This window comes from Globicephala melas, chromosome 6 (assembly GCF_963455315.2).
Source record: "Globicephala melas chromosome 6, mGloMel1.2, whole genome shotgun sequence".
Classification (NCBI taxonomy): domain Eukaryota; kingdom Metazoa; phylum Chordata; class Mammalia; order Artiodactyla; family Delphinidae; genus Globicephala; species Globicephala melas.
Genome location: NC_083319.1, coordinates 2904031 through 2924693, shown reverse-complemented (window position 1 = coordinate 2924693; position 20663 = coordinate 2904031). Strand labels below are relative to the sequence as shown.

The following is a 20663-nucleotide window of genomic DNA, read 5'->3' as shown; positions in this document are numbered from 1 at the left end:
GCATGGGGCTTCCCTCGGCCAGACTGGACGCCCCCCTCTGACCTTCGCTGAGGTGGCCTGCTGGGGTCACAGTGATGGGGCTCCTGCAGAAATCTGGGATCTGCCCCCAAATACCGGCTTCTCAGCCTCACGCCCACAAATGAATTAAGTCCTGGAGACCTTCCCCCCTCCTTAGAGCCTTAAGTAACCCTGCACCCTGACCTCACAGGCGCCTCTCCAAGAGACCCAAGCCCCGAACAGGGCTCCGAGGAAGCTGCCCGGAACCAGGGGGGGTAGGAAGTACCACGACAAGCCCCACTGGAGGTGAGAGGTCAGAGGTCACAGTCAGGGGTGCAATCCATGGACCATGGCATTTGACGTAATTTTGAAAGTCGAAGCACAAGCAGTGAAAAGTCTGCATTTTGCCTTTTCAAACAAAACATAAAAAGCCCACACCCAGCAGTTCAGTGGGGTGTAATCTGACTCCACGGCGGGCCAGAGGCCTTTTTCTACACCTACGGGTTCCCAGGAAATCGTGACAGCTGAACTGGCATGATGCAGCTACAAATGGAATTTGCAAAATGTGTGTGTTCACGCGGTTTGGACATGAGAATAAGTCCTTCACCCGGTCACGTTGGGAAGAGTCAAAACTTTCCCTTCCCCTACCCCAAGAACAAGGCCTGTGCTTAGTAAATGCATTCTGGGGGGGGGATGCAGGAGGGATGGGTGGAGGGATAAAGGAGGGATGGGTGGGTTGGACGGGTGGAGGGATGGAGGGATGGGTGGAGGCATGGAGGGATGGGTGGAGGGATAAAGGAGGGATGGACAGGGAGATGTGGGAGGGATGGGTGGACTGCAGCTTCGGGGGAGGGCCTTTGCAGGAGAAGCTCCCAGCACGTCCCTGAGTCCCTGGCTATGGAATCAGGGCCCTGTTGCGAGGAAGCAGCGAGACCTCGCAGCAGCCCTTGGCATTCTGGGGGAAACCTGGTCATCAGAGGAGGCCTGCAGCAGCCCTTGGCATTCTGGGGGAAACCTGGTCATCAGAGGAGGCCTGCAGCAGCCCTTGGCATTCTGGGGGAAACCTGGTCATCAGAGGAGGCCTGCAGCAGCCCTTGGCATTCTGGGGGAAACCTGGTCGTCAGAGGAGGCCTGCAGCAGCCCTTGGCATTCTGGGGGAAACCTGGTCGTCAGAGGAGGCCTGCAGCAGCCCTTGGCATTCTGGGGGAAACCTGGTCGTCAGAGGAGGCCTGTGAGGAAAGGACCGGTCTGGGAGGTTTGGATGGGCAGAGAAGCCTCCAGCCAGAAGAAGCAAAGTCCCCAGCAGGAGGCATCGCAGAAGACAGACTTAGGATTCAGACGAGGGCTCCAACCCTGCCTCTGCCCAACGCCTAACGTCGGGCCGGTCCTCAAGCTCCGTGACCGTCCCCTAACAACAGAATATTAACGCGCATGGCCTGGAGCTGGACGGTCATTCCCTGCGAGGCAGAAGTGGGGCGGCTCCCACAAAGCGGCCGCAGCCTGTCGGCCGACCTCCCTCCAAAGGCCTCCTTTGGGGCCCGCCGGGACCCTGCAGCCACCAGGCTTCCAGGAGCTCGAGGCCGGTGGCGGCACTTCCACACCCTGTCCTCCTTCAGCTCAGACACAGGCTGCATCCCCATCAGCCCCTTCCCGGCCAGCTCTGCTGCTGCTGGCCGTGCTTGCACCCGCTTCTGCAGTGGGTGTGTGCGTGCTGGCCTTTGAAGGCTGTTGAATTCAGGACCTACGTGCTGAGTCAGGATCTCTGTGTTCTAGACACCACAGCATTTTCCCGTCTCCTTGGTCTCCTGTCCACCCAAACCAGCATGTCGACCGACAGCTCTCGGTTCCAGGCATGGAAACCCTTTGCAACAGCGAGATTTGGGTGCGTGAGCAGGTGCCGGGGAGGCTCCTTTGCACCTCGCTGGGTGATGCTGGGCAGTTCCCAGCGTGCTCGGCTTCTGTGTTTAACCGCCCAGGGCAATGACTCTTACTCTCACCGTGAGGCTTAACGGAGGCCAGGCGACACATACGAAGCCCTGAGGCGAGCCACGCAGCACTTCAGAAATGGGAGTGGCTATTAGTCGTGAATAGTTAGAATAACATGCTAAGTCAGTGCAAATCTCACAGGGTGTAACAATGGTGAGATATGCTACAAATCAACAGATTGCACAGCCTATGTTTTAAACCTTTGTATCAGTTTTACCCATTTCTGTGACTTCTACGAACGCAGAGAACTGGATTTTAAAGTCGTAGCTGCAGTGCTTTGCTGACCTGTTGGTTTATTTATTTCGCATTTGAATTTTTTTTTCTTTCGGCGGTGCCACGCGGCTCGCGGGATCTTAGTTCCTGGACCAGGGATTGAACCCGTGTCCCCCACAGTGAGAGCTCGGAGTCCTAACCACTGGACTGCCAGGGAGGCCCTTATTTGGTGTTTCATTTAATGACTCTTTTTCGACTACCTACCAGGGGCTGAGCCCAGTTTGCAGTGCTGGGAGTGAACTGGGGACAGGACAGAGATGGCCCCTGCTGCCACAGAGCTGACAGTCTAGAGGGATGTGACCGAGCAACGGACACCGTGGCGGAAACTGCAGAGAAGAAGGAGTCTCACAGCGGGAGAGGGTCAGCAGAGGAAGTGAGGGTGTGAGCCATGTGGCCATCTGGGCAAGAATCCCAGGCAGAGGGGTGGCAGGTACAAAAGGCCCTGAGGTGGGGGCACCGCTGGGCGTGGCCGGAGGGCTGTGGGAATGAGGTCATCCGGGGAGGGGATGCGCCACATGGGGCCTGCAAGCGATGAGATCTGATTTTATCTCTGGTGAGGGGGAAGCCACGAAGGGCCCCCCGTCTGGGCAGGAGGGTGACAGGGCCTCACCAAGGTTTCACTGGGGCCTTGCTGGCTGCGGAGGACAGACTGAAGGGGGCAAGGGTGGCGCAGGGGGAGGCTGAGGGGCCCGGTAAGTGGGGGCCCGTGACCCTCCTCCCTTACTTTGGGGTAGGTGACTTCCTGCCCCAAGGGTTTCATCTACGCCACTGAACTGGGACGCCCAGCTTCCCGCCTCTCCTGTGGGCTGTCCCAGTGCTTCGTGTGGGCCTTTCTCACTCATGGTGCTAAAGGTGGGCCAAGCTGAGAGGCAACCCCCAGAGGGTACCGTTCACTTGTGGCCTGTGGGCTCCTCTCCAGGGTGCCACCTCTATAGAACGTGATGGGAATTGCGCCCCCCTGGAGGTGTGCCGTGGGCGGTCCCGGCAAACGGCTCTGAGTCTGAGAAGACGTGGACTCCGCACCTGCTCACGACACCCACTCCAAGTGTTTGGAGGAGGGTTCCTATCAGGTTGCATTCATGCAGTCATTCATTCACTCACACCCAGCCACCCTGCGGAGCCTCCCCCAAACCCTGTGAGGTACACAGGTGGGCCAGTGTCCCCAGTAGGACACTGGGGATCAGGAAGGTGTTGTGATTGGCTAACACACAGCAGTGAGGCCTTGCGTCTCCTGACTTGGCTATTCTCCAGGCCAAACCTGATCTTCCTGCTGCTGGGCAGCGTCCCGCCAAGGGGCAGCCAGGTGGTGACAGTGCCCTCTGCACCCACCAGGGGGCAGCAGACGATCATCGGTGCTGATGGCTGGAGGGTGGCTGGCTGCCTGCGTCCCAGCCCGGGCTCATCCTCTAGGTTGGTTCCCTGTCCAGGCAAGAAGGCCAAGAACAGTGAGGACACGAATAGGGTGCCCCATTCTGCCCCAAGCACTGTGCAAAGCACCTGGATGATTACTTCTGTTCAGTCCTCACCAGCGATTCTGACGGGATGGGGCACTCCCCATTCTACAGAGAGGGTGGGGGGGTCCTGCCAGGGGAAGGTGCCTGTGCAGGCTCTGGGGCCGGGGGCGGCTGGAGGCGCCGGGAGTCAGGCTCTGTCCCCCACTTTGTGATTTCTCGGGGTGATGCTAGAAGAAGCCGCCTGCTGCCGCGGGGTCATCTCCTTTTGTCTCACGCAAGGCAGGCTCGATCTCAGCCGTCTGAGGCAGGCTCCTTCCTGTCCGTGTTCAAGAAGGTGCCGCACCCGTTTCCTCGGAGGAAGGATGCCTGGACAGGAACTTGGAGCTCACCAGTCACTTGGCCTGATTTTACTCCTGCCAGAGTCTGGGGTGTGCTCTGGGAGCCCAGCCCCTCCTCCGCTCCTCTCTGTGGGCCAGAACCTTGCCTGGGTCCCCATGCTTCCTCCTCAGTTTGGGAAGGGGCCAGCCTGACTCTCTGCAGAGGCCACTGCCCAGAACAGAGGGCTCAGGGGACCCTCACTGGGCTCGCAATGAGGTAGGGGTGTCACCCTGCTCTGGCTCCTGCCCCACGAATGCCAAAGGAAGAGGGGAACTGGGCCATAGGGGCGGCTGCCGGGTGCTGGCCCAGGGTTCAACCCAAGTGTGTGGGGATGCTCAGAGACTGGTCACCCCCAGGCTCACCCCATGACTGAGCCAGTCTTAGAGGGGGGATCAGACTTGCCTAGGGTCACCCGGCTGAGAGCCCAGGGCTCCTAACAGCTGAGCCAGGACCCATATCATTTCGTCGCCAGATGGGCTCTTTATGTTCTAGAAGCCCTCCCACTGTCACCGGCCAGAGAACACTGCCCACCCCCTCCCGGAGGGCGTGGCCCAGGAAGGAGTTCAAGGCTCGGTCAGTAGAGCCCGCAGCCAGCATGGAGGCGGGCACTACCCAGGGCCGGCTCTGGCCGCATCTCTTTCCCTCTCTCCCACTTAACTTATGTCACATCTTCCATCTCGGACGCCAGGATTTGCCCTCTGGGCAGCTGCAAGTGGCAGGCCTCTGGGTTTCAAAACAGGCGAATCCCGGCCTTTGTGCGAGGTCGGGGGGCTTCCTGCGGGTCCCTAGCCAGCGCACAGGATAGGCAGGGGATCTGGGCGAGTCCCCGGCCCGTGTGCCTCCCGCCTCGAGTTCTCCCGTGGGGACCGCCTGGTGGACCGAGAGGGCGCGGGACGACTCCGCGCAGTCGGTGCCCCCTCCAGGGTCTGTCCTTCCCGAAGGACCGTGCAGAGGCCCCCCAGAGCGACAGGGGCCACCTCCTGAGCTCCTCCTGAAACGCAGGAGAGACGCAGAAACAACGACCGACCATCACTCCACAGGCGAGGTCGCGCGCCCCGGGTGCAGAGCTTCCTCAAAATCTTGGTGCCCCTCGCAGAAGTCGGCGGACCCCGGGCTCCGGCCGCGCCGCAACGCCCGCCCTCTGCAACTTTTGTGAGCGGCAGCCGGGCAGGAAGTGGGGGGGGGGCGGGCGGGGGCGGTGCCAGGCGAGCGCGCCGGCCCCGCCCCCACCCCGCCAGTGGCCGCGCCCCCGCGCCCCCCGCGCCCTGGAGCTGCGGAGCCGCGGAGTCGGAGCCCCGGGCGTGGAGCGCTGAGCGCGAAGGCGGGGCGAACAAAGCGGCGGCGGCGGCGAGGGCGGCCCAGGCCCCGGACGCGCGGAGCAGGCGACCCGCCGGGCCTTTGTCTCGGGCGGGGCAGAAGCTTCGGCGGCCGCGGAGCGCCCCGAGCGCAGAATGCGGCGCCCGGCGGGGCGGATCGCGGGGCGCTGCGGTGGCGGGCTGCGCGGAGGCCGGCCCGGGGCCCGGGGGGTCTTGTGTGTGTGAAGCGGGGGTCCGACGCGCTGCCCGGCGGCTGCCCCACGGCCGCACGTGGGCGGGAGCTGCGGCGCGCTAGGAGCCGGAGGAGGAAGAGGAGGGACGCGCGGCGGCGCAGCGGAGACCCGGGGCCGCCCGCGCGAAGCCCCGCCCCGGCCGCCGAGCCCCGCGCGGGCGGGCGGGATGCCCCGCGGCCGCTGCACTTCGGCCGGAGCGCTGCCCTGAGCCGGCCGGCCCAGCGAGCGGCGGGCGGGTGGGCGCCGCGGGCGCCATGGAGCAGTGGCGGCAGTGCGGCCGCTGGCTCATCGACTGCAAGGTCCTGCCGCCCAACCACCGGGTCGTGTGGCCCTCGGCCGTGGTCTTCGACCTGGCCCAGGCGCTGCGCGACGGCGTCCTCCTGTGCCAGCTGCTGCACAACCTCTCCCCCGGCTCCATCGACCTCAAGGACGTCAACTTCCGGCCGCAGATGTCCCAGGTGAGGGTCCGGGCGCGCCGGGAGGGGCCCTGGTTTGCGGTCCCGGGACCCCGGTCAGAGCGGCGGGCTCGGGGACGTCGGCAGGCGGCGGGACGGTGAGCGGAGCGGCGGCGCGCCCCGGGCCTCGGAACCGGCTCCTCCGAGGGGCGACCCCGGGAGGCACGAAGTTGGCAAAGTGCCCCAAGCCTGGGCTGCGCCTCCGCCGCCTCCGGGCCCTGCCTGGGAGCACCCGCTGCTGGGCCTGCGCCTCCCGGGGTGAGGGGCGCTCGAACCCCGGCGGGGCGCTCACCACTGCCGCCCCCTCTCCCGGGCCTGGGCCCCGGGAAGCAGCGAGTGCCCCCCCCCCCGCCCCGCCGCCGACCCCAGGATCCCGCCGAGCCGGTGGCCTCGTCAGGTGTAAGGTCCCTGGCTTCGCGCCTGGTGGCTGGACGCCCTGGAAGACAGGGGCTCGGGGCGCGGCGGGAGGGGCCCGGCGGGGCGGGGAGCCGGGAGCCCTGGGCTGGGGGCACCGCCCCCTCGCCGGCCTCAGCCTCCTCCCGAACCCTTTGGGGGGGGGCAAGCAGGGCCAGTCCCCCAGGGTCGCGCGACTTGGTGGGAACAGGAGCCCCTCATGCTTCCCTGTTCCCTCCGGTGTGGCCTTTGTCGCGGCCGAGGCGCATGTGGCTGCCGGGCGGGCAGGAAAATGTCTGCTTGGCCGGCGGGCGATGCCTTTCGTGGCCCCTTAGCGGGAACTTGGCGAAGACTTAAGCAGAGTGGAGGCTGCTGTCCTACCCCCCCACCCCGGGTTCCGCGACCCCCACCCCAGCACCTCTGAAGGGGCCCTGGGTGCCCAGCGGGGCCAGGGGCCACCCCAGGTCTGGCCAGCACTGCCCAGGAGCAACCTTCCTGCTCACCCCACAGCCCCTTCTTCTGTGACCCTCTGGCCTTCACAAGCCAGTGACAGCTGAAACGGGCTGGGGGGGAGGGGGATGGAGTGAGTCACTGCTTTTCCAGGCTGGACTGCGTGGCCTCTGCCCTTTGGCTGTGACCGCATTTCCAAGGAGATGGGGGCATTCCCCCCCTTCAGGGAGGATGGGGGTGGCCGCTGACCAAGAAGAGTCTTGAGGGGACGGGGGCAGGGGGCCACCCTCCCACTCCACGGGAAGCGGACGGCCCAGGGAGGGAGCCCTGGCCTGCCGTCTGGTCCCCAGGCCCCACTGAAGCCAGAACTATTCTGGGCCCTCTCAGTGCTAAGTAGCCCGAGTTCCCGGGGCCGGGTGCCCTCAGATCCAGTCCTCTCCTCTGCCCTCACCCCCCGGGGGCTGGGACATACCTACCCCATTTTGCAGCTGGGGGAACTGAGGGTGTTGGAGCCGCTGAGGGCAGAGCTGGGGCTTGAGCGGGAGTGTCTGCCTCTGGCTGTGAGCTGCAGGGGCTGCCCAGGCTTGCTGGCTCCTGGCTGACTGGTAGAGAGCCTGGGGCCCAGGGCACGGCCGGGGGTGGCTGGGGGTGTTGGCTGGGTCCCGGAGCTGCCCCTCCCAGCTGTGTTTGGCCAGGAAGGGGGAGAGGGCGCGCTGGCTGTGGTAGGTGGCCTGGCTCAGCCCCTGCGCTTCCTGGGGTCCCTGGAGCCATCCTTGGGCCAGCAACGCTGACCCGGCACAGCCTCCTTGAGCCCCCCCGCTCCAGCCCGGATGAAGGAGTGTCGGGGGGCTGGGCGGTAGGGAGACCCGGATGGGCGAGTGTCTGTGTCTTCATGGCCATGTGCTCTTATTGAAACCTGGCACTGTCACCTCCCTGGAGTGACCGCTTTGGGGGCCTCAGTTTTCCAATCTATGTAATGATGACAGTACTAGTGGCTGCCTCATAGCCAGGTTGTGAGGACTCAGTGAGGGGAGGGTAGAGAACATCCTCAGTGCTGCGCTGGGTGAACGTTAGAGATCTTATCTGGGCAGGTGTGGCCCCTGGTGTCTGAGGGCTGGTCTCCCCTGCCTGTCCTCTTACGGAGGGTGGGGCTGGTCACACCCATCTTTGTGTGTCTCTTGCTGGTACAGGGATGGCTGGGTTAAGGCGCATGGCCCCATCTGTGTATTCACGATTAAACAATTCTCTTGACCATGTATGGCCGTGCAGGGTTGGGGAGAGGAACATGGCGGTCTGTCTGTGTGGCTTTCTTTGCTGTCTGGGGAGCTTCCCTCCAAGGAGGAGGGGAGACGACGTGGTCCTCCTGGTCCGTGGTGGTGGCATCACGAGAAGAATCACGGCTGCCTTTTCTTATCCACCTGCCCTGAGCGAGTCATGATTCTGGGAGGCGTATGTCCCCGCTGTTCCATGAATGAGACAGCTACAGCTCAGAGAGGTCAAGCGACTCACCCCACGTCACACAGGTAGTAAGTGGTAAAACTAACACCTGGACTTAGGGCTCCCTTCCAGGACCGTGTATTCCAGAAGCCTTCCCTCTGCTGTCTCGCTGAGTTTCTGAGGGGTGCTCCTGGCCCACTCCTCAGGGTGTTCACGGCGTGTGTCTGTTTCCATGGGATGGATGGGGTGGGGAGCGCGTGCCTGTTTCCTGGGGGATCTGGACACTTTGCTGGCGAGTGGGCAGGGCCCTTCCATCTTCCTGCTGTCACTCTGTGCCCTCACGTGGACCCGTCCAGCTCAGAGGCCTTGCCTGACGTCCCCTCGTTCCAGAATGCCGCTCTGGCTTCTCCTGTGACCGGTGACATCCTGTTTTCCAAGGATCGCGCGTCGAGTGCCCCTCCCGTTTGCTGCGTGGATCTCAGCTGGGTTATTGGCCCCAAGGGCGCATAATAGCCACGCACATTTACCGAGCATCTGCTGTGTATAGAGCCAGGTGCTAGGAAGGGTTCACAGGCAGATCCAAGTTGCCCCTTGTCCTGCCCTTCTGGATCTGGTCGGGTGTGCTTTATTTTTTTTTATCCAAAATGCCTGGCAGCCACGTTGGGTTTAATTAAAGTAATTCGGTGTGGCCAGATCTGCTGATCCTAATAGGAGACCGCGTGCGTCTGGGACAGCTTCAGTTACGAGGTCCTGAGGTTGCTGATGCCGGCAGATGGCCCTTGCGTTTGGTCTGCAGTCTGAATCTTTAGGGCACCACCCGCCCAGCCTCTTAACCCCCCCACCCCGGCAGGCCTCCTCTCCGTAGAACAAGGCTGGGAAGCTCGTCTGCAGGGACACGGCAGAGAGAGCTCCCCCATGCCCACACCTCCAGCTTCAAGTCCTTCCCGTCCCTGCCTTGTGCCGACGTTCCAGCCTGCGCCCCCCTCCCCTAAGCCTTTTCCATCAGGGTCCATCGTGTGCCGGGCCCATGCTGGAAGACTACCCCTCCTTTTGTCCTGGTTCTTCCTGTAGGAGCTAGTCTAGTGGCTGCCTCCTCTAGGAAGCCTCCTCTGATTTCACTCTTCTCCCATCCTGAAGCGTTGCGAGCCTGGCCCTTGACCTGCCCCCCACCCGTGAACCGGGTATGTACCTCTAACCCTGCGTTTTGCACACTTTGCTTTAGTAAACAAGCGTCCCTCGGAGCCACGCTCGTAGCTCACTGTCCTGAACCCAGGACGGTGAATCCCTCCCCCTCCGGACTGGTGTGAGCCCTCCCGAGGGGTCTCCGGGTCCCGCCGAGCCGGGCCTCCCTTTGCTGCCGTGTGATTCCGGTCCTTCCTTCGAGGAATAATTGCGAGCCCCTGCGCTGCCAGGCAAGGGCCCAGTCCCTGCTCTGAGATGCTTTCAGGTGAGCAGGACACACAACAGGTTGTTGAGGTGCCTGTGGATGAGGAAGTGGCCTTTAAGTGTCCTGAGAGCTCCCAAGTGCAGGCAGGGGGACGCGGTTCCCGAGGCCAGGGGGTGTGATGCCTGGGCTGCCGGGGAGCAGGGACACGGAGGCCGATTCCAGCGGAAACTAGGACGCCTTTTCTTTTCAAGTCAGGTTTTGTTTTTGCTTTTTTTTTTAGATTTAATTTATTCATTTATTTATTGGCTGCTCTGAGTCTTCCGTGGCTGTGCGCGGGCTTTCTCTAGTTGTCGAGGGCTGCTCATCGTGGTGGCTTCTCTTGTTACGGAGCACAGGCTCCAGGCACGCGGGCTTCAGTAGTTGTGGCACACGGGCTCTAGAGCACAGGCTCAGTAGTTGTGGCGCACGGGCTTAGTTGCTCCGCAGCATGTGGCATCTTCCCGGACCAGGGATGGAACCCGTGTCCCCTGCACTGGCAGGTGGATTCTTAACCACTGGGCCACCAGGGAAGCCCCAGGTTTCGTTTTAAGTGTGAACACATCTTGACACTCGAGAGTAAGTTGGTGCCCTGCACCCTCACATGTTTCCTACAGAAGAAGGTCCCCTCTGCAGCCACAGAGCGGCCACCTGAACCCGGAAAACAGTGGGGATGGTGCCGCCTTGGAATCCACTCGAGCTTCGGCGCGTGTCTCCACAAATGCCCATTTCAGCAAATGGTCCACCTGGGGGCTGGGGCGGCCCCTCCGCCTCACCTTGATTTTCCCGACCTGGATGCCTTTGAAGGCGACAGGCCCCTTTTGTTGCAGAATGTCCCTCCCTTTGGGTTCATCTGCCGTTTCCTCGCGTTGGATTCGGGCTTTGCACCCGGAGCGGGTGGAGTGAGCACACCGTTGCCTTCTCCTGGCATCCTGTCTAGCAGGTGGCACGTGGTTTCCAAGCGTCCCCTTGCTGGGGGTGTTGGCTGTAATCGCTTGACGCCGGCGCTGTTTGCCGGACGGCTGCGCCACGAAGGCCCTCCAATCCCCCTTGTAGGTCACGAATATTCTTGAGAAGGTGCTTTGAGACAGTGACAGGATCAGTCCTCCCTCCCTCCCTCCCTCCCTCGTCCCTTCCTCTTTTCGTCTACCACTGTGGACTGTGGCTTCCTATCCTATTCCACAGATTCTCATCTGTTACCGTCACTCTTTATTTTGACGCTCAGATGGTCTCAGGTCTGACCAGTGGCAACTGCTTCAGGCTGCTTCCGTGTGTCTTTTTGACACGTTCCCATCATTTTGTGAGCTCTGTCTCCTTCCTGGCACAAGATATCTGAGCTCATCTTGTATTTTATTTTGTCCAGCTCTGGAATCAGCCGTTTGTGGAAGGAGCTCCGGGTCCGCAGCGCAGAGGCATATGTAGAAACCAGGATCTGGGTGTAGGTGCACCTGTGCTGGGGTGTCTCAGCCCTGAGACCTGGGCAGTGTGCACCTCTGAGTTAACCCAGGCGTGTGTGTGTGTGTCCCCGTCTGTGTGCTGCATGTGTTCACACTTGTACTTCTGTCTGTATCAGTGCTGTCAAGTAGAAAATGTGTGGGCTGCATCTGTCTCTTAAAATTCCTGGTGGTCATATTGAAGAAGTGAAAAGAACTGTGTAATGTTAATTCTAATAATACATTTTATGTAATCCATGACCAAGGGGCAGAAATCAGATCTGCGGGGGTGAAGAAATCATATTCTTTTTATGCATCAAGCACAGATGTACCCAGATAAAAGAACAGTACAGGACAGATATACAGGACATCTGTGGTATTAAAATTTCACGCGGGGAGGGCGATTAAGACAATGCCTGGAAAGGCTCCTTGGGGGGGTGATACTGACAAGAAGATTGAGAGACGCTGATTTCCCGAATATTAGCATTTGCGGGCGGCAGGGTTTGTGGCACCCAGTTTGTGCAGCAGGGGGTGGGGATGGGGGAGGGGAGAGCAGAGGCCGGTGGACCGGGGTCTCGTCTTTAGCGCTGACCTGCTGGCTGGAGGGTCACTGGCAGGGCTGTGTGGGGCAGGGTCCGAGGTTGGGTCTGGAGCTGGCAGGGAAGGCCGTCGGGCATCGCCTGCCCAGGTCATGGGTGGGCGCAAGCTGGCGTTGGTGGAATGTGGTTGGTTTGTGCCACGTGTGCTGATGACAGAAACCTGGCTTTGGCGTGGGCTGCCGGGGTGGAACGGCGAAGAGTGCTGTGTTGGGTGGGGAGTCCGTCGTGAGGGGCAGCCCTCATCTGTCTGTGGTCTGGGCCCTGGAAATGGGGCGTCTCCGTGCCAGGAATGGGGGCCCTGCTGCGCGTGGGCCCAGGGCCTGACGAGGTGAGGAGGCACAAGGTGACCCCCCCGCCCCGGTGCCTCATCTCAGCCCGTTGCTGCCATGAGGTCCACGTGACCGAGGATGTCGCCTCCCCGGCAGGGCGGTGCCCTCCAGCCCCTGCCTCCTGTCCCCGTGTCCAGGCCACGTCTGTGGCTGCATCTTCCCAGGACAGGGCAGACGCCCTGCAGCCCTACCACTGAGACCCTGCCAGGTGGACCTCCCTCCCGACTGCCCCTTGAATCCAACTGCTTCTCCCCTGGCGCCCAGCCGGCAGCCACCACCCACTCCCAGAGCAGGGGTGGGCAGACGTTATCTGTCGAGGGCCAGGCAGTAGATGTTTCAGGCCCCGTGGGCCAGACGGTCCTGTCGCGGGTACGCACCTCGGCCCTCATTGTGCCGAGGCAGCGCTGATGATCTGTGAACGAGCGAGGGGCTGTGCACCAACATGTATTCGTGAAGGATGACACGTGAATTGCATATATTTTCCACATGTCACGAAATACTGTTCTCTTTCTCCCCAGCCATTTGAAAACGTAAACACCTTTCTTAGCCTGTAGGCTGGGTGGAACCAGGCAGTGGGCCGGTTCGCTGCCGCTTGTCTGCTCAGAGCCCTTCCCGGGGCCTGCGAAGGTGTCCTGGTCCCCGGGGCTCCCCCCTCCCTGTTCCCATTGCGCTTGGCAGTCGCGTCTCCGTTTGTATCCAGAGCCCTTGGCATGGGCTCATGAGACAGGAAGTGGTCCACGGAACAAAGCGTCCTCACCACTTCCCTGGTGCCAGAAAACGTGCTGAGCCCCGTGGGGTGACCTCCTCTCGGCCCCGGAGCGCGCGTGGCTGAGGCCGTGCTCTCAGCCCGATGAGCTGCCTGAGATGGCAGTGGAGGGGGCCACGCTCGGCCACTCGGCTGCCGTGAGGATCCTGGTGCTGACGTGTCACCGGCCTGGCTGAGCCTTGCTCTCCCTGCCTGGAAAGGGGGTGACGGTGGCCACCTGCGTGGGCCTCCCACCAGGCCCGCGAAGTCTCAGAACACTGCGCCTCCACCCCACGCCCGGCTGGCCGGCTTGCTCCTGCTGGCCGGACCCTGGCCCCGGCTCGCTGCCTGCCTCTTGGGCCAGCTGCCTTCCCCCGTCCACCTGGCCTCACCTTGCCTCTGGCGGCCCAGCTGCTGCAGAGCCTCGTGGGATGCCAGGGGGCCCAGGGCTTGCCTCTCCCTCCTTCCCTAGCCCCTAAGCCCCTCCCACTCGGCCCCAGGTAGGGGGAGTGGGGAGGGGAAGGACGGAAGATCCTTGGCCCAGGAGTGGAGGGGCCCAGGGTTGGTGGACCGCAGCGCTGCCCCTTCCTCTGGGGGTGACCGGGGACTCCTGCCGGAAGGGGTCTCACACGCTCTCTCTGCCGCTTCCTTCCGAGGAGCTCCTGGGCTGGATGGGACGGGACTTGCTGTCCCGTGCGGGGCTGTGCTGGTCCTCAGCAGGTGCGGATGTTTGGATCCCTGGGGGCAGAGACCTCGGAGGGCTTCGTGGAGGAGGTGGCACTTGAGCTGCTGGTGAAAACTGGACGCCTTTAGGTAACTAAAGGTTGGAGATGGGTGGTTGCTTCAGGGATGGGGCTCTGTGGGGGCAGAAGCTGGGGTGGGGGGGTTCCCACTCTGCCCCCCAGGCAGATCGCTGCTGCCTGGCCATGCCCTGTCCTGACAAACTTTGTTCCCTGGCAGCCCAGCCAGGGCGCCTCCCCTGGGCCTGGGGAGACCCTGTGAGGCACTGGGTTGGGTGGCCGTGCCCCCCGTCAATGGAGAGGTGACAGGCTGGCCTGGGGGCGCACAGCTGCGTGGGGGCCGAGGCCTCTCGCCAATCCGCCCAGGTCTCTTGGAGCCTGGCGTGCCCTTCGCTTCGCTCCTCCCTTCGCCCACAGAGCAGCCTTGGCACGATCCTCCGTGGGTGAGCAGGCTGGGGGGCCGCGCAGTGCCCGAGTCCAGACATGGCTGGGCTGGCTGGCTCGGCCTTCCCCTCACCCGCTCCCAGGCAGCTGGGGGAGGGTCACTCCATCATTTACTCAAAGTCCCATCTGCCTACGGGCCTTGGGCAGAAGAGGCAGAGACCCCTGACCTGTGTCTGACCTTCTGGAGGGGAGACAGAATAAGGGATTCGTGAAGCATTAAGACGGAGAGAAAGATGCAGAGAAAGACCACGGGCAGAAGGCTGGTGGCTGGGCTCAGGAAGCCCAGGCAGGCTCCCGAGGAGGGGCCGGAGGGGCCCCTCTGCAGCCTGCTGCCTGCACCCGCTCCCCTCGGGTGCTGTCTCAGCTCTGAGCTGGAATGGGGCGCGTGGCCTGTAAGTGACGTTCAGCCCCGCGGTGGGGGGCGGGTGCCCGAGGCCGCGGGCTCTGGGCGTTCCTTGTGTGCCCGAGGCCCAGCCACGGGGCCAGGCCAGCTCCGCACCGTCCGGTTGTGAGCAGCTGTGGCTCCCGCTTCAAGTCTGGGCCGCAGAGCGTGGCATCCTTGTCTCCTCCCGCCCCATCCACACACATCCTCCGTCCCATTCCCGATGGCTGTGTGGCGTCCACTCCTCCACCACCGGGGGGTCCTGGGCCACTCATTCTGGCCAAGCCGTCTGGGGGCAGCACCGCCCCGCCCTGGACCCACTTCCCACCTTGCGCCTGGCCTCGTGTGCTGCTGGGCAGTGGGGCGGCCGCCGACGCGTCCCTGGGGTGGAGACGGGTGCAGCGCTGTACCCTCTCAGACCCGGGTTCAAATCCTGGTCGCCACTTCTGGGCTGTGTGCTGTGCCCCGCCCGTGCCCCGGCCCCTGTTTCCTCTGCTGTGAAAGGGGGTTTCTGACAGCCACCTCCTGGGGGTTGGCTGAAGACAGAGCAGACAGAGGGGACCCAAAGCTCTCGGCCCAGCATCTGGAGGTGATGTGTGCTCAGAGGGTGTTGCCCGCCCCTCCACACCCTCACCCTGGGCGGCCCGGCCCTTGGAAGCCTGGGGCTCTGCTTCTCCCTGTAGATGCCCCTCCCCTAGCACCTGCCCCTGAGCTTGACCCGGGAGAGAGGTCAGGGCAGGGGCCCTGCAGACCTGCTTCGATGCCGGATCAGGCGCCAGCACCGCGTGTGGGATGAACCGCGTGCCCTGCTCAGCCGGGAAGCTTCGGGCTCCGCCGGGAGGGGCCCCCCGGCCCTCTGCTCGCGCCGCGGCGCCGCGTTCTTGGTCCTCGGAGGCTCCGCGCTCTCCGGGGCCGCTCTGGTCAGCATCCTGTGGCTGCTGTGACTGTTTTGGTTTCTGGACCCAAATGGTAAACAGCAATAACAATGGACGGCTGCAGAGGGGGCAGGGCCATGCCGTGGGTACCGCCGGCCGGGATGGGGGAACGGGGGTGGCCCCCAAGCGAGGCTCCCTGCCTTTGGAAGCCTCAGTGTTGCTAGAAACGCACGACATTTCAGTTTCGTGGGGATTGTTTGTCATCTCTGCAGAGTTTATATAAGGATTAAAACACTTATTTTTATTTATTTATTTATTTTGCGGTACGCGGGCCTCTCACTGCTGTGGCCTCTCCCGTTGCGGAGCACAGGCTCCGGACGCGCAGGCTCAGCGGCCATGGCTCACGGGCCCAGCCGCTCCGCGGCATGTGGGATCTTCCCGGACCGGGGCACGAACCCGCGTCCCCTGCATCGGCAGGCGGACTCTCACCCACTGCGCCACCAGGGAAGCCCTAAAACACTTCTTTTTAACACACCTACTCCTCATTCCCCTGAGCCAACTTAAACTCCAGGCCGTAAATGCTGCTGTCGGTTTGTTCTGTTTTGTGCTTTTGGTTTCAAAGGCAGCGTGCGCACATGGTGTCCGGTGAGAGCTGGTCCAGGCAGGCAGGGGGCCCCGGCTGCCGGCCGCCTGGCCTCCCATCCCTCCGTGGGCTTGGTAGCCTCTGGGCCTTTCCAGGGATGGGCCCCGCTCCCAAGTCCCCCCCGAGGCACCCCCCCCCCCCCGAGGTTGTCGTCTGTGTGGAGTGTGGGGCACTTTTCTGTCTTGTGCTGTCAGAGGACTTTCTGAGATGCTGCCCCACTGCCGCCTGCCAAGTTCATCCTCTCTGCTGGGGGCTTCACGGCTGCGGCAGGAGAGGTGTCTCCCGGGATGTGGAGGGCGGCAGGGTGGGGTGCTGGGGGGCCGTCGCCAGGACCGGAGTCACCTGGCAGGTGGGTGGCTTTGGGTTCCGGATGTTCCTCTGCTCCACGTGCCTCACCCCCCAGCCCAGCCCTGCCTCTGCCCGGCCTCTCTCCTAAATGTGCCGTCCACACATTTCCAGCTTTCATCCACGCTCGCTTGATGGTCGTATTTGTCTCACAAACGTAGGATGCCGTCAGGGGAGGGCGTGCAGGCACCGTGCTGAGCGCGTGGACGACCCCAGCCCCGCGGTGAGGGCCCAGCGCGGCCCTGTTGGCGGCTGAGGCCCGGAGTCGCTAAGCCACCTGCCGGGGCCACGCAGCTGCGAGAGGCTGGGCCTGGGCTCGCCCCGGCCTTCCTGACCCCAGAGTCCAAGGCCCACGTTTTGCTTTCCTCCCCTCGGGGTTGGCTCTGGTTGGCGGCAGTGTTTCTGCCAGGTTTGGCCTGGTAGGGGAGGCGGGGCTCCGCACCTGGCCTCCGTGCCCCTCCGGGAATGGGGAGGTGCCCACTGGGACAGTGGTCGTGGGTGCAGCGTGGACTGTCCCACCTTTCAGCTGCATGAGGGGTGTCTGGTCCCGGTCCCTGGCGCACGGGGCAGCTGGAGAGGTTTCGTCTGTTCACGCCCTGCCTCCAGGTACCCCTGGGATGGTGGAAGGTTCTGGTCCCTTAAGCTCATGACAGTCACATCCTGAGACCCTCCCTCCCTTGCCCTTAAGCTCCTCTCATCCTTAATCTACCCTCCACCGCAGAGACTGGGCATCTGTGTTTTCCTCCCCGCCTCGCCCAGCTTATCTGGCTACCGGGACAGGAGAGAGAAACACCCAATAGTCATTTTGGTGAGAGACAAGGAACCTTTCAGATCCAAGCTGTTTTCCTCTATACAGGACGGGTTACTCACACATACGGATTCTGAGCACCTGAGCACCCATCTGGATGCCAGAGGTCTCTCTCCTGAAGCGGTTTTGTTTTTTTTCACCCTAGGGCTCAAAGGAAGTAGGCGGGAGGCAAGGCGGCGGGGTGTGACCCGGGCCTGCAGATGGACGGGTTCTCTGGCTTCCCCGGGCCTCCTCCCACCTGCCGCATTCCCCCTCCCCTCTGGGCCTCTGCGTTCCTAGCTTAGAGGGACCGGACGCCCCCATCTCTTGTGATGTCTGGGCACAGTCTGTGTGGTTAGGGCCAAGGGCTGGAGCCCTGGCTGTGCCACTGACCACTGTGGGCCCTGGAGCTTGACCTTCACGGAGCCTCAGTTTCCTCCTCTGTAGGACTGGGATAAAAATAGTATCTTCCAAAAAAAAAAAAAAAAGTGTCTTCCTCAGCGGGTGATGGACAAACAACATGTGGTCTATCCAGACAATGGGATATTATCAGCCATAAAACGGAGCGCAGCACTGACATCCTGCAACGTGGGTGAACCTTGAAAACGTTACGCTCAGTGAAATAAGGCAGACCCAAAGGGACAAGCGTTACGCGATTCCATGTCTATGAAATGACCAGGACAGGCAAATCCACGGAGGCAGAAAGCAGGTCGGTGGCTGTCGGGGGGGTGGGGGGAAAAGGGGGGAGCAACTGCTAACGGGTACGGGGTCTGTTAGGGGTGATGGAAAGTTCTGGAACTAGATAGTGGAGGTGGTTGCACAACATGGGGAATGCTAAATTTCATGTTATGTGTACTTTTTTTTTTTTTTTTTTTTTTTGGTCCGCACCGCGCAGCTCATGGGATTTTTAGTTCCCCGACCGGGGATTGAACCCGGGCCGTGGCAGTGAAAGCACTGAGTCCTAACCACTGGACCGCCAGGGAATTCCCTATGTCATGTGCACTTTACCGGAATAAAAAAGTAGTACCGCCCTTGTGAGACTGGGAGAACTGCATGAGGAATTCGAGCAGCTCTGTGGCCTGGGACTGCAGTGGCCTGGACACCTGCCCCTGTGTTCTTCCTCCATAAGGAATGTCAAGTCACATTTGATGCCTGCATTGGTGTAAAGGCAAATATACGAATAGTGTGTTTAAATATCTAAATATTTCAATATTGTCTTCGATCTGAAACGCTTTCACGGGCTCTTAGAAGTGCCGGCCCGCAGCGCCCGGCAGGTGAGTCAGGCCCGCATGGTCTTCTCTGGCCACTCCAGGCAGGACAGGGAAGTGAGAGCCTGGACTTCGGTGTTTGTCATTGATGCGTTGTGTGATGCTGGGGAACTTCCTTTCCTTCCCCTATAAACTGGAGGTGCAGATGTTGACAGTTAAGGGTCCTCACCACACTGTTCTGAAAGTTGAACAAGCTCGTGTGAGTGGCAGGCGCTACCCGATGTCCGGCCCATTTTACGCCCCCCTCCCCTGCCACCCCCCAGTGTAAGGGTCTCAGGCTGGGCCCTGGGGAGCAGACCCCGAGACGGGAGGTGAGCCAGTGAGGCCAGGGAGGGAGGGACGGAGGCCGAGGCCCTCCTCCTCCAGCAGCTTCTTGCCGTGGGCGCTGAGCGCTGGGGGCAAGACGGTCCTCGAGGGGCACGGCCCGAGGGAGGGGAACCTGGGGTTTCTGTCACCGCTCCTGGGTCCCCGGCCGGGCAGCAGCCTCGGGCACAGAGGGCAGTGCTGGGGCAGGCCCCGGAGTGGTGAGCCCTGGGGGATGTTGGCGGGGTGCCTGCAGCTGCTAAAGGAAGGTGGCTCTTCATCCTGGGTGGGAGATGATGACTCCCGTCATCCGGCTCTAGGAAACAGCCCAGGGAGCTTTCATCTGACTCGCTGTTGGCAGAGGGCCCGGAGATGGACCGGGCCCCCTGTGTGTATGGGCAGTAGCAAGGGCTGCTTTCTTTCTTCTTTTTTTTTCTAAATAGATTTATGTATTTATTTATTTTTGGCTGCGTTGGGTCTTCGTTGCTGCGCGTGGTCTTTCTCTAGTTGCGGCGAGCGGGGGCTACTCTTGGTTGTGGTGCGCGGGCTTCTCATTGTGGTGGCTTCTCCTGCTGCGGAGCACGGGCTCTAGGCGCGCGGGCTTCAGTAGTTGTGGCACACGGGCTCAGCAGCTGTGGCTCACGGGCTCTAGAGCGCAGGCTCAGTAGTTGTGGCACACGGGCTCAGCAGCTGTGGCTTGTGGGCTCTAGAGCGCAGGCTCAGTAGTTGTGGGGCACGGGCTTAGTTGCTTCGTGGCATGTGGGATCTTCCCAGACCAGGGCTCGAACCTGTGTACCCTGCATTGGCAGGCGGATTCTTAACCACTGCGAAGGGCTGGTTTCTGATAACAGTTATGAACGACCTAACAGGCTTTGGAGGAGGAGGCGCTCCGTCACTGCTCGGGGCTACACGTCAGGTGGGTTGGAGAGCCAGCGCTGTGGTGGTGTGGGGCGCTCCCCAGACTAGGCGGAGTCAGGGAACTTTTCTGCAGGAAGTAACCTTTTAGCTGAGCCTTGAACAAGGAGTAGGAGTCAGCCAGGTGGGGAGGGCAGGGGAGCCGTTCTAGAGCAGGTCGACAACTTCCCAGCCCCCGTTCCTGGCTTGCCAATCTCAGGCCGGGCCAGGCCTGGGTCGGCCGCTGGCTCTGAGCCCGTTTCCTCCTTTCTTATTTTCCTCCTGGGTCGCCTGTCCTCTCGTCCTGGCTGCCGTTTCTCTGCAGAAGCCAAGAGGGAACTTGACGCTCACCCCAGTGACTGGGGACGTCCTGCATCGGCCTTGCTCTGCAGGGGGCTCACTGATGTGGGCGCCTTTCTCTGCGGGGGGCTCACTGAAGTGGGCGCCGATGGGTTGGGTGAGTCTCACCAGCCATGGGCTGGGACCGTCCCTGGTGCCCCAGGGGATGAGGGCCCGCTCTTGATGGGACGCCTGGGGCCCTTAACTGATGGCTGGATTGTGTTTCTCTGGGCACACCTTCCTGCTCTGGTGAGCCGAGCCCAGTCAGCTTCTCTGTCTGTAAAATGGAACTGGGGGATTTTCTGCGCCGCTGCCCGCTGCTGATGGCCTCGGGGGCTGGTGCACCTGGAGAGCTGGGTCGTAGGCAGGGATGCTCCAGTGACAGTCCCCAGCCGGGGGTGTGGGAGGGAGCCAGGTGCTCGCAGGCACCTGAGGGCCGTTGTTACCTGATGTATGACTTTGGCAAGTCTCTTGCTGTCTCCGAGTTTCTTGGGGTGACACCGCTTCCTCCTCCACAGGTGGGTTGTGAGGCTGGAGGGAGATGATGCCCGGGGCCTGCTAGCTCCGGACCAGGCAGGGCCCGACCCCCGACAGGTGGTGGCCTCTGTAGCTGCGTATGCAGAAGGGACTTGTCCTAACCTCCTGTGACCCACGTGCCTTCCACGTGCCTTCCTGGAGGTGATGCGGGAAGACGGGCCCAGGGAACACGGGAGATCTTGGGCCACTTGCTTTGTGCCTGGGT

The 20663-nt window shown here is 62.3% G+C and overlaps 1 protein-coding gene across 13 annotated transcripts in view; it reads left to right on the top strand.

The window, feature by feature from the left end:
- The first annotated feature begins 5812 nt into the window (after window positions 1-5812).
- VAV2 (vav guanine nucleotide exchange factor 2) overlaps window positions 5813-20663 on the top strand; it is a 176365-nt gene continuing 161514 nt past the window's right edge. For all 13 annotated transcript variants that reach the window (XR_009564216.1, XR_009564215.1, XM_030838381.2 and 10 more), the window contains exon 1: window positions 5813-6095. Coding sequence is in view for 11 of the 13 variants with exons in the window: in XM_030838381.2 (XP_030694241.1) it covers window positions 5892-6095 (204 nt within the window). In the remaining 2 variants the exon portion in view is untranslated. The remainder of the gene's footprint in view (window positions 6096-20663) is intronic.